We start from the raw sequence: 21,587 nt of genomic DNA, 5'->3' as shown, positions 1-21,587 counted from the left end.
GTGGACCTAGTACCTGGTTCACCATCTCGCCTCGTCTGGGTGTGTCGGTGTGCGCAACCAAGCCCTTCTCTGCCTGCCCTGCTCTGTGCTACAGGACTTTGCTCTGGCTGGTGAGGGCCAGGCGTGGCTGTGGCTGCTCCCAGCTTGCCTGCCTTCGCGGCAGACCCGGTCGGCTGCTCTCAAGGCTGTGGCAGATCGCTGCTCAAAAATCTGTGGGCAGCAGTACTCTAGTGAGAAGAAAGCCGCCAGGCAAAAGCCATTAACAGAGGCACTTGGGTGGTTAAAGGAGGAGTAGGCATGTCTTTTTTGGTGTGGAAGGTGGTGATAGAGCTTATTTTTCTTCGGCTGACCTAGCAGCAGCGGGGCAGAGCTAGCTGTACTCAGCCAGCACTGGATACTGAGAGCTGCGAATGCCAGCGGCTGCGTTGCTGCGGCTCCTCGATGTACGAGCTCTTCCTGCCGTATTCCTGGGCGAGCAAACGGCAGTGAATGGCATCTTCTCTGCAGCCGGGCACAGAGCGCTGTCCAGGCAGAGGCACTGCAGCCTCCCAGATAAGATCTGTACAGCTTCTCTTCTACCCCTTACAAAGCAAGTGAAGGGAGGGAAAACAGACTGAAGAGAAAATGAGGTCCAGAGAAAAGACTGGGGAGGTTCACTTGGCTGTGGGGTTATTGCCAGAGAAATTCTAGGTGTAGCGTGATATGTGATAGAGATGACACTTTATTCAGTGCTCCGACAGATCTGTTGGTCAGTTACATAGGATGGTTTAACTCACTGATCTAATGGAGAGCCCGAAGGTGAGCCTGCAGAACAGGAAAACACAGCAACTGCTTGAAATAAAATTATTTGTAATGCCAGATCGCTTTATTTACATTGCTATCTAATACACCTGCAAGCCGAGTTTCGGTGAGTGTAAGGGAGCAGCTTTACACCTCCTTCATGCAAGTGCCCGTTATGGCAATGTGGTCCCTCTGTCGTTATCCCCTCCCCCCACCCCCCACCCCCCACCCCCGCTCCCCCTTTTATTTATTTTGCTATCAGAGCCTGGAGACCTTCCGGGGTGGGCACAAGGACCCTGTGACAGCCCCGTGTGCCCGCCCTCAGTCCTGCCCGCCGGGTGGGGCGAGCAGCCCCGGACAGGCACCGGCGGAGGACCGCCCTCACGGCCTTTCCCCGCTGGAGGCCGGGCCGCAGCGCGGGCAGGACTCCCGCCGGCCTCTGCAGCGCCAGCTCCCCGCCGCGGCCGGCGAGTCTCTGCAGAGACACCAGCCGGGTCGCGCTCCGACGCCGCCTGGACACACGGGAGGTCGGGCGGGGCGGGGCCGGGCGGTGAGGGGCGGACCACTCAGCAGGAAGCAGCCGTTGGGCACAGCAGCCTCCGCTGCCCAGATGTGGTAGCTGGGGGCGGGTGACGTAGTAGGGCGGCCTTGCAGACGGCGTCCCGATTGGAGGATTCGCCAGGACGGCTCCGCCCCTTCAATCCTACTCGCCAATGGGCGGGCGCGGCGCGTGCCACCACCGCGAGAGTTGCCTTGAAGCCGGCGCCGCCATATTGGATTCGGGAGAGGCCGCGTCCCCTTCTCTGCCTCTCGGAGGGTCACGGGAGGGGGGGGTAGTGGTGGGAAGGCTGATGGGAGGATGCGCGTTCGGCGGTGAATTAACCGGTCCCGTGAGCCCGTCCCCCCGCCACTGCAAGGCGGCCGGCGCGGGGCAGGGAGGATGGTGCAGTCTTGTTCCGCCTACCGCTGCCGGAACCGATACGACAAAGAGAAGCCCATCTCCTTCCACAAGTGAGCGCGGGAGGCGGGCCAGGGCCGGGGTGCCATGGAGGCGGGGCCGCGGCCGTGCGCGCGCGCCCCCCTCCGGAGGGGTCCTGCGCCGGGGTCGGGGGGGGGCTGGGGCGAGTGGGGAGGGGGATGGAAGGGAAAGGCGGAGGGAAGGAGCAGGACGTGCTCTCGGCGTGTCAGTGCCGTGCGTGTCCGGCGCTGAGCGGGGAGCCACATCCGGCCCCGCGCCGCATGCCGGCTCCTGCCTGTGCGGGGAGGGAGGGAGAGCCCTTCGCCTGTCTCCACACCCGCTTCCCCCGCGTCTTTCAGCCCCAGCCCCATCCTGGGTTGGCGGGAGGGGTTCGGCTCCAAGGATGAGCCCGTCAGAGGGAAACCCAAGTGGTCGTGCGATCAGTCACGGCAGCGCACAGCTGTAATCCGACCCCCCGTGAGCAAGCTTCCCCGTAAAGCTGAAGGTGTTTCGTATTTGCAGGTTTCCTCTTACGAGACCTGATCTTTGCAAAAAATGGGAGGCTGCTGTTAAAAGGAAAAACTTCAAACCGACCAAGTACAGCAGCATTTGCTCAGAGCACTTCACTCCTGACTGCTTTAAAAGGGAATGCAACAACAAGCTTCTGAAAGAAAATGCCGTGCCCACGATATTTTGTTACACTGAAGCTAGCGAAAAGGTAAACCCGAAGCACTCGTATACAGACACCGGAATGCTGTGTGTTGTGCGTATTCAGGGCCCGAAGTGGCCGGGCAGCCAGGAGAAAGTGCGGGTTCTGAAAGGTGCCGGCAGAGCGGGTGCAGCTGGAGGCACGTGGAGGGCTGTGGTGGTTGGAACACATCCAGCCGCTGTTCTCATGTAGATGTAGGCTGTCTGAGGCTCTGGAGCACGTAGAGCCCCACACTAACTTCCAGTAGCTCTGATCTGCACTTCTGTGCCTATGCAGAAGCCTTGTGCTGAATTAAGTGGAATGGCAGCAGAGTAAGAGGGTACTGCCCTGTAGTTCGGTTGTTCGACTGTGTTTGTGGCATATTTGGAATTTTAGAGAGTCTTCGGTAATACTGGCGAGTTGTACTGTAGTCTTCCATGCTGACTGGTGGGTGGCTCCTTCCAACACTGAAGTGATGATAGGCATTAGATCTGAAACTTAACTGTCTTGTCTAAAGGGCTCTGTCCTCTGGCTTCATGGAGTTAAAGTGAGGTGCAAACAGAGGGGCAGAACAATAGCTGCACCTGCTATCTGTCTGTGCTGAAACCATCCCTGCCTTGCCTTAACAGTTACCTTGCGTTCACAAGCCAGGCTGGTCCCTGACTTCTGTCTCTCTACTTCTGGTGGCGGTCTTCTGTGAGGTGTTTCGCTGCTAAAGCAACTTGCAATAGATGCAACTCAGTTATGAGTTCTTGTTGATGTGATAGCTGCAAAGCAAGAACGGGAAATTTTGGTTCTTAGCTACTGTAAAGGACATAAAATATTAGATCTCTTGCCATTTTCCTGTAGGGGAAGTGGCAAAGAAGAGAATGATATGATAGGTCTAGGGGGTGGGAGACTAATGGGATGATGTGCGCACAGGGAAATAGGGACTTTTGCTTGTTTGATTTTTTTCTCATTATATACAATATTAGATTTGATGCAGAAAAAAAAAGGGAATGTATTTGAAATATGACTGATGATAGAGAAGAGAATATAATCAGAAGGTATTTAAGGAAAACCAGACAATTTCCAGGTAAATATGGCTGTGTTTTTGCTTGGTTATGCTTCCCTGTTATTGTGAGACAGACATTTTCTGTATTGTGTGTAAAATAGTTACAAAACTTTAGAGACTGAAAGCTGAATGGGTTTACAGGGTGATCTGCAGAAGGGCAATTGGCACAGCAGGATTAGCGGTGAGCCACGTTCTTCATTTCATTATCATACCTGGATCTACAAAAACTCAAAAAAGAGTGCCTTTTAATTATGGAGAGGGATTTAGTGCTATTCCTGTTTGTCTCATGGCACTTTTAAACAAACTGCCACATAAGTTCAAGAAATAATATCGTAACGAAGAATAACAGTGGCTGTTTTGGAATTAAATCCACAAATTTTGAAATAGAGCTTTTTATCTTTTGTACTATGTAATTTGAAATACTTTTTTTTCTTATGTCTTAGGAGAACCATTTACTGTCTGTAAGGAGTAGTTAGAATTCACTTATGATGTGTCAGTGATACCAACGATCTGTTCTCCGTGACACGTTGTGACAATAGTAACATATTTATAGAGGTAGCATGTGCTGGATAAGCTGGAAACAGAAGTCTCTGTGTGAATTCAGCTGTCCAGCTGATTTTTGCTTGTGCTTCCATCAAGGGTGAGTGTGTCTTTGCGGATTACATCTTTGCCTTGTATTTTTATTTTAGTAGAAAAGTTTGAAAGTGATAGCTGATAGGATCAAACTCTTTAGAATATTCATGTGTGAATTAGACAGGCACACTCTTAACAGCAATTTCTTGTAATTGAGAAATAAGAGTGATAGTTGGCTGGTTTTGTATTTTAAAGTGATCGGTAATATTTGAGTGCATATGAAACTTCCCTTCAACACCAATCACAAAATTGCCTTCTCAGTTACTGTCTAGCAGACATTGTAGTTTGTACAAGAGGGATATCTAGAGCCCCCCATATCAAGTATTATCTTGTTTGCATTTTAAGTCAAGGAAGGTCAAGTCACGACCTTCAGATCTGGTGAGCTTGATATTTAGGTGGTGAAAATTCCCCTGTCCTTAGGCTTTCATGTTTAGAAATAATACTGGCAACAGGTGGGTAGCTAGATAATTGGTTTGGTGCTTCTTTTACTGAGAATGTCTTAGGCTTTCTTTTGACATGCAGTCTGCAAGCTCTTTTGTTTAAGTAGTGGGGTATTTTTTAATCATCATGTGCACAGAAGCATTTCTGAATTATAATTCATTCCCTTGGGGCAGAACAAATCTGATTCTCTGCTCTGGCCTGTGCTCGAGTGGTCAGGGATCCGTGTTGTTCTGAACCATGCAAGTGAACCTATCAAGAGCAGTATGATAAAAACTGCAGTTTTGTGTGGCGTTGAGCCAGTCGATACACCGCTGCTGCCAAAAGGGGGAACAGTGCTTCTCCCTACTCCATCTCCATCCCATCTGCCAGCCGTGCAGTCCTGTTTCTCACTCCTTCCATACACCAGAGGAGGTTTAGGTCATACCTTGTGTTGCGTTGTTTTGATTTTTAATAAAGAACCGGAGATTTTTGCAGTGGTGGTGGAAAAGCAAATAGCTTTCTGTCATCTTAGCAACTTACTGTGTTTGAGGAAAGAGTAAATACGAGGGTTGGAAGGGCTGCTTTGCTGTTGAAGAGCTGTTTATTTTGGCTCATCATGTCTCTTGAAACCAAACCCTTATGCTGCAGTCTGAAACCAGTGACACAGTCCCTTCCAGTTTTTGAGAAGCAAGCCTTGTGTATACCCCTCTGCTCTGCCCCATAAGTAGGTGATCCTTATTCCACCTCAGCAGATTTATCTGCTGCTGCTGCTGCACTTTTAAGTCAGCCGATAGGTTCAAGGTATATAATGGTAAGATGCCACAGAAAGAAGGAGGGACAAAGGGGGATGGGATGGCAGTGATGAGTTACTCTGTTTGATGGAACAGGAGCCTGCTTTCTTGCTTCTTAGCTTATCGTGGATATCTATTTGACCTAAGTCTCCAAGTGCATATTACTATCTCTCAGATAGTAATTGCCACATTCTCCAGTTCTTGGTTTATTTGAGACTTGAGTTTGAGAGCTGTGAAAATGAAGCTGCATAAAAATATCTTCAGTTTTGAAGCCAGACAAAACAGGCCCAGAACTGTATGTCAATTTTGGAAATATAAGCTTTGAAATTTACTCAGTTTCAGTCCTGGCTGTTTATGTTATTCTGGGGCTGTAGGAAGGGAGCTGTGTTTTGAGCAATGTTAAACATGAAAATGTACTTTGTTTTTCTTCTTGTTCCTAGTCTGAAGAATTTACAGAACAGCCTGAAGATCCGCTACCGCCTCCCCCACTGCCACCGCCGCCGCCACCGCCACCACCACCTCCGCCACCAGCAGCTCCAGTACTACCAGCATCACCGTCAATTCCTTCATTTCATCTCTCTCAGATAGATGCCAGATTAGTCGATCCAAGTATTGGATTATTGATGCCTCCTCTCCAGACCCCTAGCAATCTCACTGTTTTTTGTGATCACAACTATACCGTAGAGGATACAGTTCATCAACGAAAACGAATTCAGCAGCTGGAGGAGCAAGTTGAAAAACTGCGGAAGAAGCTCAAGACAGTGCAGCAGCGATGCCGGCGTCAGGAAAAACAAATTGAAAAACTGAGAGAGGTTGTTCAGTTTCAGAAAGAAAAAGACATACTGGCAGGAAAAGGCTACGTGATTCTACCCAATGACTATTTTGAAGTTGTAGAAGTACCTGCCTAAAAGTCATGAACATCGGTTTCAACTTTGCTAGGCCAAGAAATTTAGTTTGAAAACTAAATGCTCTCTAATTCTGTGCACAAGACTCTCTAGAGTTCTCAGACAGTAAATACGCAGTCATACAAACAAGGTTACAATTTTTCTTCACGGTCATTTCAGTTTGATACACTTCGAAAGTGCAAGCGTCTCAGAATTAGAATATGCATTTAGTTTACAAAATATGAATTGCTTTACAGAAGGAAAGGATGCAATGGTGAATACGTTTAAACCCAGGGTTTTGATTTACTTTTTTGCTTTGTTTTGTTTTTGGTTTTATGTTTTGGTTTGGTTTGTTCATTTGTTTGTTTTTTTTACAGCGGCTGTCTTACGCTTACAGGGATTGGGGAACTGAATCTGGCTGAGAGTGAAGTTGAGGTTGTTATACACTTAGTTCAAAGCTTTGTCAAGGCATTTAATGTTGGCTTTGGTGATCCCCAGGAAGTGGTTTTCACTGATTTCAGAAGGAGCAGGATTAGGGCAGCTAAGAATACCTGCAAGTGCTGCAGAAAAATAAAGGAAGTTAAGATAAATGTTTCAGCCTGGGAAAACTTCCAACCTCGGTTTGCTATGCCTTCAAAGCACTGCAAAAAGTCTAATTCCCAAATGCCTTTGGTGAGGTATGTAAATGAACCTCTTATTTTGGAGCAGCCTTTCACCATGTGTGTGTTGTGAGGGACATGAGGAGAATTTACGGCATAGCTGCTGTAGAAGAGGCTTTAGTTTGAGGGCACTTAAAAACACTCCTGAAGTGCGGTGCTACACTGAACATATGTGTTATTGGACTGTTGGCTGGATCAAGAAGGCAGTGTAGTGTTTTGGAATGGCTGTTTTTCTAAAGTACCTTGATAATATACAGTTCTCAAGGTGTTGCAGTGTGACAGTTCCTACTGTAATGGGTGGAATGTTGTCCTCGTCCTTGAAATTGTTCTTAACTCTCATCTCAGTTGTGTGTAGCTTCAGGAAAAAAAGTTTTTTTTATCTTATCGAGGTGTCATGCATTTGTGACTTCCATTGCAGTATGCTGTGGGTTTTCCCTTGCTCTCTCAGTGGTCCCTCCCCCTTCCCAAAAGGTATCCACCAAAGGGTAGTAACGGAATTAGGCTTTGGGAGCTGCTTGGTGCTAGACTGGTTTTGAATATCTCAAATGCTGCTGCCTCTCCTTTAGCCTTATTAAGACTCATTATAAAAATGAATTTAGCATGACAAAGTAGTGCAGCAGTTTGCACTTAACTGTCTGATTATTTATTTAGTCAATGAAGTCATTCAAAATCAGAGAAAATGGTATCATGCTAACCCTGTTGTAGCCTTCACAGCTGAAATTCCTGGATATATTAGACACAAGGAAAACGACTTTTCTCAGTCCATGTCAAACTTATGTGTAGTGTGGATTCTAGCTCTGATACTAATCAAGGCCTGTTCATGATGGCTTTAAAAGCTTCTGTTAATATCCTGTTAGCACAACATTTTGAAATGTTTTGAACCAGTCTTTATACTTCTGACCTCACTCATGCCACATGTCTACTTTCCCATTTCATAAATTGAACAAAATTGCTGATGCGTCCTTTTGTGTACATTTATGATACGTGATTAAAAATAAAAAGCAAATGGTGTGTTATGTTTTTAACTACTCTTTCTCCTCTTTTCCCAGGACTTTGCCAGAACCAGCTTCACATTTTGTTGTTTTGTTGTTGTGTTTTTTTTTTTATTAAAGTAACTCCCTGGTTTAGATGCTGGGTTTTATTCACAGCATTCCCAAGTCTTTTTGCTGTTATGCTTTATACTTAAACTTGAAAACGTTAAAATTAAAAAAGTGACAAGGAAAAGACATTTACACAACTGTTGCTATGCTTTTGGCATGTGTGGCCAGCTTAGCAGATTGTTTCTGTTTTCTATGCAATAATACCCTCTCTTTTTACTCTCCGGGCCTTTAAAGTGTGACTGCCTGAAGCAGGGCAGGTTGCTGCAATACTGCACCCCTGTGGCTGGGGTGCTGCTGCCATTCCACTCTTCCTCCCACCATTTTGTTGTGCACTGCTATCACCAGCCTTCTCACGTGCACCAGTTCTGGTGCTGAGTGCATCCTTCCGTGGGCAACTCAGCTCACTGAAGCAGCAGGTTTGGCTTGTAGTGGAGAGGCAGAAGAAGATCAGTGGTGTCAGACCTGGTACAAGAAAAAGGCAGGGGCAGGAGCTGAGGATGGAGAGAAGTAAGTCCTCTCTTCTGGTCACAATGAGTTGTTGCATTGTGTCAGCTGCTTCTGAAAATAAAGGGATAACTTAATTCTCTTAACGCTCAACACTGTTTCCTTCCACCCTGGCCAAAGATCCATGTCTCCCTACACTGTAACCTGCTGTGCTTGTTGGGCTCATCCTTTGAGTATTGTAGCTTCGCAACCTTCCAGCCTGACAGAAGCAAGTCAGCAAGATAAATTTAAGGCACACTGATAAATGGCTCGTGCATGAAATTCTTGTGGGTTTAAGCTTTTTATGTTGAAGTTGGTTTAGTGGCTGACTCAAGGAACTGTTCCTCCTGGTGAGAGGTGTCATTAGTGCTTGTCTCGAGGATCTCGGTAATAGCAGGTGGAAGGGGGAACTGGTGCCCAATTCCTTTCCTATTACCAAAGGATTTTTCTATGAAGAGATGCAGTCTGTTCTGACAATGGTCTTGAATTTCTCCTGCAGCAACTCTTCTTTTTTTAAATCAGCCCTCCCTAAGTCCTGATGCAGTATGTTAAGGCTAGGTATGGACTCTGCTAGGGATGTGAGGACTGTCAGTATCGCAGAGCAATGAAGGGAGAGAAAAGGCTGGCATGGAAAGAACCCATTGCCTTTTAGCAGTTGACTTTTCCTGCGCCAGACCTCCCCAGCACTGCGCTGCAATCTGTCTGATAGCAATATAGAAAGAGCAGGTGAAGGCTGTCTGCTACTGACCAGACTAAGAAAGGAATTCCAGCTTTTCATGTAGAATTAATAAGCACAGTGTGTTCCCCAAGCATTTGTTAATGTTTCCTCTTTTTTTAAAGTGGGATCTGTTACATTCACCCCATCAGCTGTAAAAAGGGCTGCATCACTTACTGTTGGTATTGGCCACAACCAGTACCCGCACTTAGCAGCAATTTCCTAAACATCTCAGAAAAAAGTGATTTGGAGCTAAAAAATGGAAGTGGGAATGTAGAATGACATGTGATTGTCCAGTTGCACATGAAGTAGCTGACATTTGTTTAAATGCATGTAGCTGTACTTCACTGAAGCCAATTTTATAAAGCAGAGAGTTCAAGGAATTTAGAAAGTACCAGAATTGGGAAAAATGCTCCACTCTTAAAATCTTGAGAGATTTGTTCTGAAACAGGCTGAAGCTGCAGCAGGCAGAAATTAGAGCTTCTAGAAAGAGAAATGTTGGTTTACCTCCCCTGTTGGCCCAGTTTTCTTTTTGCTGTGGTAGGTTATCTGACCTCTGTGTAGTGTTTACTTTTCTCCTTACACCTCTGCAAAGTGTTTGCATCTCACTGTCTAACTGGGACAGTTTAAGCCCAGGGGTATGTTTTATGGGGAAAATGAACAACTAAATATTTGGATTACTGCTTGTCACACTGAGGGGGTCCTTTGTCACTGCCATTTTTTCTCCTGTGCTCCCAGTTGGCCTCTTGTCTGTGCTGTTACTAGTGTGGTCTTAACAGCTGTGGCTGTAATGAAACTGAGATTTCCAAGTAATCTTCTGCTTTGCTGATATTTCATTTTCCGTCAGCACTACATAGGGTTAGGGTACAGGTGTCCTGTGTGAATTTTGAAGGAGTTCTCTAGTAGCTGAGGAAAGTGCAAAGCAAATCCCAGTTTGAATGTAGGAAGAGGGAAACCAAAGAGGTGGTTTGGATAAAACTAAAACCAGAACAATTTCTTAAGTCCGTTTCAAATGACTTCTCCTATGATGCTCTTTGCTGGAGCCAGGCACTCACTCCTAGTTGTGCTTTTGCGTTGTTTGTTTCCTTAGAACTGTTTTAGGTTTTAGTCTGTAGATGTATCTGCTTCCTGTCAGCTTTCACCTTCATCAGGTGTCAGGGTAGAAAGGGGTGTTTTGAGCTATTGTCTAATTTTAACAACCAAAACGCGATCTGCCAAAGCACATTGATGCTTACTGTCATTACTGCTGCAAGTTCAGTTCTGTAACTTCTGCTGTTTAAAGCATAGCAGGTTATTTGCCATATTTTAGCCACCATTTATTAATAAAGGAGAAAAAAAAACAGGATTCAAAAATATAATTTAAAAATAGGATTAAAAATATGATGACAGTAAGAGCTATTATAGATTCCTCCTCAATGCTTTCAACAGAAATTTTATTTTCTTACAGAGTTATTTGGATAGAACTGCAGCATTTTATTGCATAAATCGGGCAGAAGGCCTTAAAATTTTATACAGACTGAAAGAGTTTAGAAGTGTGCAAGAATAAAATGTATTGCAAAGTTGTTGTTTAATCCACTATGAATAAACAGTTCCCAAAGGAAAGCTTTGGTGAGGAACTTAAATATTCTGAAGTTAAAGAAAACTTTTAAATATGTTACTCAGAAGGAATTTTTCAAGAGCCTCTCTTGAGTATACATTGCATTGTCATAATTAAATAATTTCAGTAATTAAATCTCTCTGAAGTCCTGCCACTATTAATTCATTTAGCACTGAATATCAAGCCTTTTATTGTTTGTTGTGCAAAATGATGTAGTGATCCTCCTGTAGCTGCCTCCTCTCATTGCACAGGGAAAATGGTCTGTGGGGCCTGGGCTCACACATTCCTGGAACCTCTGAAATAATGGTTGTCTTCTGCGTCATAATTGGTTCTAGTGGACTGTTAAAAGGTCCTTTAGTTGGAGAGGAACATGGGAGAACGAAATGAGGCTAGTTGTTTTGGGTTTTGTATGTTTGGTTGATTTTTTGGGGTGTTAGTTTTGTTTGTTTGTTTGTTTTTTAAACTCAGGGAAGACTTGAGCAAATCAGGAAGGCTTCTCATTTCCTTTCAGGTTTCACTGGATGTGACTTGTGCATGGTCTGTGACTATACTAGTCATCTATAGACGAACCAACTCTTCAGTATCTGAGCCTGTGAAAAAAGCCATGTGAGTTCCTTTTGGGAGGTCATCAGTTCAGTGTCTGGGGCTGGTAATCCAGAAAAAGGAGTAGGTCTTGCCTTCAATAATGGTTTCTTCTTTCATCTTGGGCTCATTTACCAGCCCCCAGCCAGAGTCCAGTACTTTCCAGCCAGGTTCATAGATGAGCCAGGACATTGATTTAGCAGAGTGACACAGCAGTGTACTGAAATGGCAGCACAAGCACAGTATATCAACTGCAATATACAGCAGAATCACAATACAAACATACTGTACAAATTCCCATTACTGGTCTCTAAATGCTTGCTGTCATGACACTGTGTGTCCCCAGTTGCCAGGAAATAATATGTGGGCAAAGTTCATCTTATTCCACTCTCTCAAGCTGATTTGGTGAGTGGTTCAGTTTTTATTCTTTATATGGGTTGAGTCACATACATCTTCTCTTCCCATGCTGGTCTGGCTGGCTGTTTTCAGGGAAGGCTATTCATGAAATCTGTTGACTAAGTGATATATTAGCTATATACCTTAAACGAAGGTTACTGTCTATCCCCCCTGGTGTTGAGATAATCTCAGTTTCTTTATGACATTTTGTTGTTATCACTTACATTCTTCCCTGAAGTCCATTCTTGACCATTTCCTCTGGGCCTTCCTCCATTGCAGGGATTAGTCACACACCTCCATACCATCTCTTTTCAGGGGTCTAATGTCTCTCCCAGGAAGAACTGAACTTTTTCTTGGCTTCAGGCACTGTGCAGTCTGCACCCATGGCTCAGAAAGGGAGGTTCTGTTTTTTCTTGTCTTCTTCTTTTCTTGTATTGATAGAATCAAACTCTTCATTCATCTTGCTGGTGCTGGTGCTGTCAGGTTCAGAGGAATGGCATCTGCATGCAAAGAAAATTTAAATGGAGAGAACTGTTCCCAGGCTGGCTGTGAGACATCAAGGTGGACTCATAGGCACTCACTAGAGCATGTGGCATGTGAGCTTGGGCTGCAGAGGCTGGCCTTACTGATAGATGGTTCAATTTCTAATATTTGAAGCTTGACCTACACTTGCAGGCTTGTCTTATAGGTGTTCTGAGCTGATATGGTGTTTTATCAAGTGATTTTGTGGTGACAGTTTATCTGAGGAACTCCAGGAGTCACTGGCAGATGAATGAATGTTTGTGGTATTATGCCAAAGGACTGAAAGAGAAGACATTTATGAGTAGCTTCAAATCAGTATGTATATTCAGTTCTTATTTTCATTTGTCTCTTTCTGAGTCCAGGAAAATCTTTTTTGTTAGTTTTACTTTCTTTGACTGACAAGGAACTGAAATTGTTCAGAGTTTATTTATGTGTCCAGCGTGGCGAAGAACTAGCAATTTCTGTGCTACAGGTACTACAGCATGGAAATCTCCTGGTTATGGGTAATGGGAAACATGTCTATGCCCCCCAGGTGAATGTGCATGTGGCTATTTCAGCTCGAGGAACTCTAGTTATTTGGAAGTAATCTATTTAAAATACACACACATAAACCACTGTCATAGTATCATTTGAGTTATCTTTCTTTGTTATTGCCATCAGCTAACATTACCTGATGGCAACTTTTCATATAACTAAATAGATATGTATGTATGTAATATCCTTTATACTCAAATGTTCAAGCAAGGTTATGATGATGTTTTAATTAATCTAACAGTATCAATCTGTTGATAACAGCTCTTCCATCGGTATTGACATTTACCTCTTTTTCTGTCTACTAATGTTATGACTTACATTTTTTTGCTTTGTGATGTACCAGCTTAATATATACCTGGTATATCAGTTAATTGACATGTATATAACTTCAGAAATAAGATGTAACTAAATTAAACTAATATCTACAAATGGTGCTTTCTTGTGTTGTTCCCAGTGTTACCTGACAGGCTAGATCTCTACACCAGATCAAAAAACATTGTCCTTCAACACTTTTTACTCCTTCAGTCACAGAAGAAATCATGAGCTTATACATGTGGTAGATGACATTGGTCTTTCTTGGTTTTCACAGTATGATGATCACAAAGTCTTGTGAGCATGCTATTTACTGAACCCACCATCTCTGTGATGAGATAGGACTGTAGAAGTAAAACTTTTCTTCCCATTAGAAATCTATTCTAATCTTCAGTGTTATCTCATTTTCTCTGACTTTTTCGTATTTGCTTTGCTCTTCTGCAGCATTGCTCTTCTTTCTTACCAAAGATTAATTTGATCTTTTCTATTAATACTTTCAGAATCTAGAAGTCTGTGTTTCTTACTGCATTTGCCTTTTCTGATCTGATACATGGTAACAATGATACACTAATCTGCTCAGTTACAGAGGCTTTCAGCAATTGAGCACTGGAGTACTTGGAATATGGGTCAGTAACCTTTTTTTGTAGTCTGGTAACTTTTTACTGCTTGATGCTATAAAATGTGCCACAGAGATGAAAATGCAAAATGTTGTTAGAAATAGCACTGGAATGAAAAGCATGTCTCAACTGAAGACTGCTTCGGGTTAATGGATGAGCTTGGCCTCTGGAAAGAGGAGGTTTGGTTATTATTTCAATGGATTTTACTCTCTGTGCATTCAGGCTGAGTTTTTACTTTTATTCTACTTGTTTCTTGATTCCTGTATGTAAAATGATATATGTAAGAGGTTTAAAAGTGAGCTCAGTATTTCTCCAGGTCACTGAGAGCTTTCTGAGCAATGCTTTCACCACTGGCTTAACTTCTATTCCCCTTAAATGAGCAGTAAAACTCCTGCCTGTGCTGAAATGCTGAAAGCTTGACTCAACATTCTGGGCAGAGCCTTGCTGAGTCCCATGGGGCTGGGATTTCTTCTTTGTGTTGCTGAAAATGATATTGTTGTGCTGTTGGAAAGTCCATCAGCATTATGGAGAAGAGGGGGCACTGGGGCAGTGTCATCATCTCAGACAAGGCTAAACAGCTTGGCAACAAACTCATAATGCCCTGAAGCTTCAGCTGATGTTTGCTCATGATGTCACAACGGGCTCCACAGCAGGGTGGCAATCTGCTGTGCTGCAGTGAGATCATGGTAAGGTAAAATCCAGCTGCAATGATAAATGGTTAGTTACCTGAGTGAATAAGGCATCTGGCAGCATTCCTCAACAAATGGTCCGTTACCCATTGAGGAATTAAACTCAAAAGCATTCCTGCATCTTTGGGTTTGTTTTTTTTTTTACTCCTTTTGATTTTGCTGATTATCTGATGCATGTGGAGTTAATGTGTTATGCTCCCTGCACTTGCTGAGAGCCTCAAAATACTGCAACACTTATGAAGCGAAGTCTGTTGGCTGACTGAAATGCCGTTTGAGGCAGGTACACTGTATTGGAAATGAACATAAGGAGCTGCCCCAGTGAGGTCAAGGTGATAATGTGGGGAAGGGTGACAGCAGCACAGTTTGTTTCATTCTGTCTGAGGCAGCCAAAAGGTCTTTTCAGGCCTTTATAAAGTTTGGAGGGGATGGTGTTTATTCTACAATCTCTACAAGAATCGTGGCAAGTTGTCTCCTGGCACTCTTCCTCCTTTTCAGCTTGAAACTGAAATAGGGTAGACTTAGATTAGATAATAAGAAGAAATTCTTCACTCTGAGAGAATGGTGAGACACTGGCACAGGGTGCCCAGAGAAGCTGTGGCTTCCCCATCCCTGGCAGTGTTCAAGGCCAGGTTGGACTGGGCTTGGAGCAACCTGGTCTAGTGGAAGGTGTCGCTGCTCATGGCAGGGGGTTGGAACTGGGTGAGCTTTAAGGGCCTTTCTAACCCAAACCATTCTATGATTCTATGATGTAACTAGGTTAATTTATCTGAATAGGCACAGAGAGGCCATTAAAACAGTTAAAGGAAATAGGATATGCTGGTATGGTAGGAAAAGCAAAGCTAGTTTCTACATATTTTTGTAAGTAACACAAATTACATTTCTCGTGAGGTTAAGTTGTAAACACTTCGGTTTTGCATTTAGCTTCTCTGGCTTGTCAGAAGCAAGGCAAATGGCAGATTTCAAAGATGTCATCCTGTAGAGATAGCTTTATGGATCTCAAAGCCTCTCTAGTTTGCTGTTAAAAGCTTTATTCAATGAATTTGCACAGTTTCAAGATACAGCTATTTGTTACATATGCTACCATATAATTAGGTTACATATGCCACCAAATAATTGCAGCACTTCTACTTTACATCCCTTCTGTTATGATTATATGTTGCCCCAAAATTGCAAGTTACATAAAAAACATACTCTGACTTCAGTCAGAAACTCTGAGGGCATCTGATATACTGTGCTTTTTTTACACTGATGTTTAACAGCAAGCGTTTCCATAGTCCCAGACTAATTGATATTACTCAGAGCTATCCTGTTATATATGTATAGGCTACTATGCATGCAGGTCCAAGTCCGTTATTTCTTCTATATCTATTATCCTGAGACATTTTGTCTGAACACTGAAAAACACTAAAAAAACCCCAAACAAACAAGCCACCTAATACCCATTGTTTCATTTGTGCCACTCAGAAATATAATTGGATTTTGCTTGTACATATTCTGTATTTCACAGTTATGAGCCTGTGGTCTACCTGGAGGTAGACCACACTGAATTTTAACCGCATATGTAGACATTCAGGAGGACTGTAATGTCTTCATGTAATAAGTTATTATGGATAGGAGTTCCAGAAGTTATTGTGTGTGAAAGATGGTTTCTAGGTCTACATTTAGGAGTACTATCTGTTCATAAGCCAGTGAACATGGAAGTCTGAAATATGCCACAGATGTTCAAAATGATGGTCCTACACATTCTGTCTCTTTGGCTCCTACCTGTGAACATTTCTATCTAATCTTAAAATATTGTTATTTATAAATTATTTGACATTAACCCAAACAATACAGACTTAACATGGCAAGCAGGCATCTCTGGCTACAAGGCTCACATCCCAGCTCAAGCCATCAGAAGGTAGTCATCAGGACAGCAGTGGGCTGATGTGATTAAAAGGACTGAAGTGAGTTAGTGGAGGTGTTAAATGAAGAACCTCTTTCATACTCCCCCAGAACTGTTTCTCCATAGACAAGCTGGCTTTACAATGCTGGTTAGGGTGACTCCTGTGACAGAGATGAGGTCTGGTCTGCCAACTGGCTGCTGTCAGAGCAGTTTCTACGTTTTAGCCGGGGATGATCCAAAGTAACGTGCATGCATTTTGTAGGAGCTGCCCCATTCAGGTGAGTGTTCCGGCTGCTCTGTTAAAATTCCCACTTCGTAAAATTATTGGCTGTAACGTAGCTGAATGGGGGAATTTTGCTCTTGGCATGCCACAGCCTCCAAAGTATGAGTGCATGCTGGGTCCAACCCAGCACGCCAGACCTGCTTCTTCCTGGGCAAGAGCTGCAGCCATTTGGTTATCATGCAAAAGATGGGTGTATCTCAAACATCAAGAGTCTTGCTCACAGGAGGACTAAACAGCTTGGATCCTGGGTGGCTGAAGATGCTTGGCATTGCCAGTGGCTCCTAACTTCAGCAAACCTGGCCGCCATTTGGAGATGAAATACGTCTAAGTGGAGCTGGCTCACTTTCTCTTTGCAAGACTTGAGCATCTTCTTACTTGGTGGGCCCCTAGAAATCCAGGCACGTAAAATCTCAGTGCCTGAGCAAAGCAGTGCCTGAATAAGGTGACTGTACTGCACTCACATCATCTGTCAGCCAAACAGGGAGCTTTTTAACATTCCTGGCTCTGTTTTTCAGAAGGAGGCACGTAAGGGGTGATGAGGCATGCTGCTGGTGAATGGTTGGTGGGGGAAAGTTTCTCAAGAGCTCTCAAGATGAAGGGAAGAGGTCAGAATAAGTCTGAATCAGCCAGAGAGTGGCTGCTTCAGTACTCAAGGAAGGATTAACAATTCTTTGATACTTGTTTTAATTGTTATTGTTATTTACTCATGACCTTTCCAATTTCTTTCTGAAAGCTAAAGATGAAGGTGAAGGCATCTGTCTTGTAGTTCAGTGGCCCATGTTGAGGGGCTATCTTTCTCAGCCCCTGAGTTTTGTGGGGCTGAATGTGGCTGAGATCATTGGCCATGCTGCTGCATTTTCTGTTAAAAGAGTAACTTTCAAAAAAGCCCTCTCCAAAATGGCAGAACAACTCCTGATGTACAAGAAATCAAGTATGAGGGCTGTGTTCATGAAGCACAATCTGCTAAGGATATTGTGTGCTTGCAGATTTGAGTATATAATATACAATCTTTTTTCCACAGAAATGTGAGTCCTAATACACATGTTGAAAATGCACATGATGGAGAACTAGTTAACTGCAGAAATAACTGCTTTTCTGTAATCCAAGCAAGCAGCAAGAGGCATAGTGCAGCAGAAGAAAATGGACAACAACTGCATTTCTTTTTATTGAAACATCATGAACAAAGCCACAAGCACGAGAACAACATCCAGTATTGAAGAAAGAGACAAAAGAATATGAACCTCCAACCATTCCTAGCAAATGTATTATGTTGTCATCTTTTGGACACTAGAGAATTATTATCTGTGTCATGATATCTTTCTAAAGCTAAAAAGAAGCCTTCTTGTGAATTGTGGGTGGATGATGTGGACCTACAAAGCAGCCACTTCTGTTAGCTCAGGAAAAGATAACAAAGAGCAAATGCCTGCAAATGCAGGCAGGAATCTCAGGTCAGAACCTCATCCAGGTTCTGACAAAGCACTGGATTTTGCTATGGTATCTCCAAGGGTGTCTCCTGCCCTCCCACACCAGACAGATTGGCTCCAAAACCAAACTCTGTCAGCTACCATCATCAAGGCTGTGTGGCGGGGATATTGCAGCCGAAGAGAAGTGGACAAAATTAACAAAGCTGCTGCCAGGATTCAGGCAGCTTATCGAGGCTACAGGACACGGCAGGAAATGCCCTTTGGGTTTCACTATTGCCCTGCATACAGTAAGCTTATAGTAAACGAGGAAACAGAAAAAAAGACAACGGTTCTCCCTCTTGTCATGGAGGGCTATGTGTGTTGGGCTAAGGGCTCCCAGTCACCAGTCATTACCCCTGAAAATGAGAGGCTGAGAGGTCAATGCAGAGATAGACATGAACCAGGCACTTCTGTCACTCCTGGAGCCATTACCTTCAAAGCAGAGGTTTCTGTCATGCCCTGTAATGTCTTGACCCTTGCTAACAGTTTGCTTACTCCTGAAGTCTTTCAAGCCTTGTCATCTCAACAGCAAGTTCATGATGCTGCAGATAAAATTTCGGCTGCGAGGAGAGCTTACCAAAGCAGATGTAAGCCTGATAAAATGAAAAGACAAGCTGAGAAAATAGCAGAGCTGAGCCAGATCTTCATTTACAGTTATCAATTCACACTAAACAGTTGTAAGAATTACCAAATTTCAGAGTTAGCTAGTGTTACTAAAATGCAGGAGTGGACCACAGAGCCCCAAGACACAGTGCCACATCCTGGACAAGTCCTCACTGTGAAGTTAGAACTGAGAAAGGAAAACAAAGACTCTAATGCAGAGGGCAGTGCACCATCTCTGAGAAAGATTATCGTGCATACAGTAATGAAGGGCCTGAGCACCTCCACAAGGCCTGTCTCCCTGCGTGTCTCCAGCACCAATGCAGCAGTGGAAGGCTTTTAGAGGGCAGTGCGCGGCAGGCAGTCGCATGGACTGTACACGGTCAGAAAGCATGGGGGCTCAAAGCTGTCTCAAGTCCGCATTCATGTAAATGTGGTGGAAATGGAAAGGAGGACAGGCAAGAGTCCATGATGGTAGGAAGACGCCAACAAACCCAGAATCGGAACGGCCCTTGTTCTGCAAAACCTTGCCCTGTACTTGCAGAGCCTGGTCACCACTGGAGCAACTGTCTGGGTGTACCTTGAAAGTGAGTTCCATTCCGGCAGCCTCCCTCAAGGGTCCCAGGTAAAGCGCACACAGCATGCCGTGATCATCGCAGTCCAAACTAGTCCGACGGATCCTTTATAGCCACAGACGTCACCACAGCAGGGCCCTGGGCACTCCTGCACTACCAGGGTCCTGCCAGGCGGGGGAGCTGGAACAGCACGGGATGCAAGGCAGTGAAACGTCCACAGTGGGGACTGGGAAGGGAAAAGGCTAGGAGAAGCAGAAAGGGCCTTCTCTTTGTGTGAGAAAAGGTCAAAAATGAGGAGGAAGACAGTGGCGGCTGTGCTGGGGCATGGCGGGGGAGAGGAAGGACAGTGGGATGCGGTGCAGCTCCCTGTGAGATAAAGGAGCATGGAGGGCAAATGGCAGAGGGAGAGATGGAATTGAGCTGTGCTTGGTGGAGCAAGCCAAGAGAGGTGACAGCAAGGAGGTGCGTGGTGGGGACAGGGAGCCGGAGGAGAGCAGAGAGGCTTCAGGGTCTATGGGCAGGTGGACAGCTGGCTGCAGACTCTGTGCCCTCTGGCCTGTGAAAGTGTCTGGTGCTGCAGAAGCTGCCAAGCTGGGCTAGAAACATCCCTTGCCTGGAGAAGATGCGTGTTTTAGGAAGCTGCTGATGGGAGAGGTGTATACTGCCAGCAAGGACTGACAGCAGAGAGGATCGGTGGGGAAGTACCAGGGCAAAGCTGAGGCTCCAGCAGTGCTGCCCTTTCCCACAGCACTTCTGCTCCAGAAGCTGTCCCTTGTCCCTGCAGGGCTGGTGTTTGCCTGCTGGCTCCCTGTGTTGTGTGACATGGCACAAAGGTGACTCAGTCCTTTCCTGGGAGCTCTGGGGAGCCTGGCTCCATCCCAAATACTGGTACCCGAGGTTTGCCTCCAGTGGCTCTTGGCATACTAACCCCAGGGACCAAGGCGGCAGGTTGGGGAGGGAAAGGGCCCATCCACCTGGAAGCAGCCTCCTGCCTCATAGCTGCTGCAACAGGCTCACCTCTGCAGCCTCTCTTTTCTGCCCCCTGCAGTTGCAAACCCCTCTCAGGCTCTTGATTCTGGAAACGGGTTCTGGTTCACAGCATTTCCCATCCACATCACTCCTGCCAATGTCGTTCTCCCCTGATTCTGGGTTCTCCACACGCTGGTTGCCAGGAGCACCACCACCTCTTCCTGCAAAATGCATTTTCCACAGTCAGCTGCATGATGCCTTTGGGTAGCATGGCTTGGCACTCTCCATCATAAACTCTGGTTTTCAGTTGCTCCTAGCATTAACTATATTGCTCAAACTTTTGGATTTGTGCTTACAGGTGGATTTCTCTGTTTTATTTGTTTGGTTTTCCCCCAGAAGTTTGAGCTGCCCAGAGGGTTCCAGCATTGCTTGTGCTCAAGCAGCTCTTGGCTCTTTTCAGCCTAGAATTGCAGCCTCACATCAGTTACAAACACACAAAACCCATGGAAAATCAAAGGAAGGTTCTCAACAGAGAAGATTCAAGTTTTACCCAGGAATTCATTTGCTGTCTCAAGGTGGGTGCTCCCAGTCATCCATGGTATGTCTGGTAAAACAGAGTGTCTGTGTGTACCTGCCTTCCCAAAACGTTGAGGAGCATGGCTGAATAAAGGCCTGTAAACAGAAAGCATTATTAGCAAACAAGAGTTTATTTCTCCAGTACCCTCCTCTGGTTGATGGATAACTCTGGATGTCAAAGACCAGGCACGCGGTAGGTTCTTACCTCTTGTCATAATCTGGGCAGAGGGTGGAGGCAATGGTAAAGCAAGAATATATCATATTTCCTTCCAAGCAGCTACCATGTAGTAGCAAAAAGCCTGCTCCTGTAGGTTACTAGTACCTCAAGGCAGCAGGTTAAAGCCTTATGAAAAGAAGTTTCTCTGCAGTCCGAGATTCAGGATTGTCTAACAGAGCAATGCCTGGGTGCGATCTCAGGCAGTGATTACAGAGGTGTTGATGGGCACAGGCTGGGACTTGCACACAGTCATGAAGCTGTGATTCAGCAAAGATGATGGGTGATGTCTGAGGGTGCTGAGCCCTGTATGGGACTCAAAACATGCTGGAATACATAGGGTAGCCTACACAGAGCATTTTAAAAGGGGAGCTTTGTTGCAGAAAAATTTACATCAGACGAATAATGGAGTTATCCCATGCTCCACATTCTGATGGGTTGTGGTGCTGTCTGTCCACAACACCCCAGCCAAATGTTCGCTGTTGTTTTAACGCCAGCATAAAAAAAGGACTTTGACAGGTCGTGTACTTACATCTGGTCTGTATCTAATGGGTAAGCCGAGCAGTCTGGTACTTGAAAGCAGCTGGTGGTAAGAAGACACTTTGTTC

At 44.9% G+C, this 21,587-nt stretch overlaps 2 protein-coding genes across 4 annotated transcripts; both read left to right on the top strand.

The window, feature by feature from the left end:
* The first annotated feature begins 1,415 nt into the window (after positions 1 to 1,415).
* On the top strand, positions 1,416 to 7,892 carry THAP1 (THAP domain containing 1). The gene is made up of 3 exons (XM_061366084.1): positions 1,416 to 1,791; positions 2,261 to 2,456; positions 5,765 to 7,892. Exons 1-3 carry the CDS (start codon positions 1,721 to 1,723, stop codon positions 6,230 to 6,232), a joined length of 735 nt encoding a protein of 244 aa, XP_061222068.1. The 5' UTR covers positions 1,416 to 1,720; the 3' UTR covers positions 6,233 to 7,892.
* Positions 7,893 to 17,700: 9,808 nt separating this feature from the next.
* On the top strand, positions 17,701 to 20,868 carry LOC133219076 (uncharacterized). 3 transcript variants are annotated; one of them, XM_061366122.1, is made up of 3 exons: positions 17,701 to 19,270; positions 19,742 to 20,053; positions 20,586 to 20,868. In XM_061366122.1, the coding sequence occupies exon 1, from the start codon at positions 17,843 to 17,845 to the stop codon at positions 18,986 to 18,988; it is 1,146 nt and encodes a 381-aa protein (XP_061222106.1). In that variant the 5' UTR covers positions 17,701 to 17,842; the 3' UTR covers positions 18,989 to 19,270; positions 19,742 to 20,053; positions 20,586 to 20,868. The 3 variants fall into 3 exon arrangements, with proteins under 3 accessions (XP_061222106.1, XP_061222105.1, XP_061222107.1); XM_061366121.1 differs by lacking the exon at positions 19,742 to 20,053; XM_061366123.1 differs by lacking the exon at positions 19,742 to 20,053 and having other exon boundaries at positions 17,701 to 19,291.
* Positions 20,869 to 21,587: the final 719 nt, after the last annotated feature.

Source organism: Neopsephotus bourkii, unplaced genomic scaffold, assembly GCF_033783945.1.
Source record: "Neopsephotus bourkii isolate Nb327-2 ecotype Australia unplaced genomic scaffold, CSIRO-AGI_Nbou_v1 NB_1298, whole genome shotgun sequence".
Taxonomy (NCBI): Eukaryota; Metazoa; Chordata; class Aves; order Psittaciformes; family Psittacidae; genus Neopsephotus; species Neopsephotus bourkii.
The sequence above is the reverse complement of the archived record's forward strand: the minus strand, read 5'-3'. Positions and strand labels throughout refer to the sequence as shown.

Excerpts from the sequence above, each read along its gene's own strand:
- THAP1 (XM_061366084.1), top strand. The coding sequence starts at position 1,721 with ATGGTGCAGTCTTGTTCCGCCTACCGCTGCCGGAACCGATACGACAAA. Across the intron at positions 1,792-2,260 it reads AAGCCCATCTCCTTCCACAA|GTTTCCTCTTACGAGACCTG; the intron begins GTGAGCGCGGGA and ends TCGTATTTGCAG. Across the intron at positions 2,457-5,764 it reads ACACTGAAGCTAGCGAAAAG|TCTGAAGAATTTACAGAACA; the intron begins GTAAACCCGAAG and ends TCTTGTTCCTAG.
- LOC133219076 (XM_061366121.1), top strand. The coding sequence starts at position 17,843 with ATGTATTATGTTGTCATCTTTTGGACACTAGAGAATTATTATCTGTGT.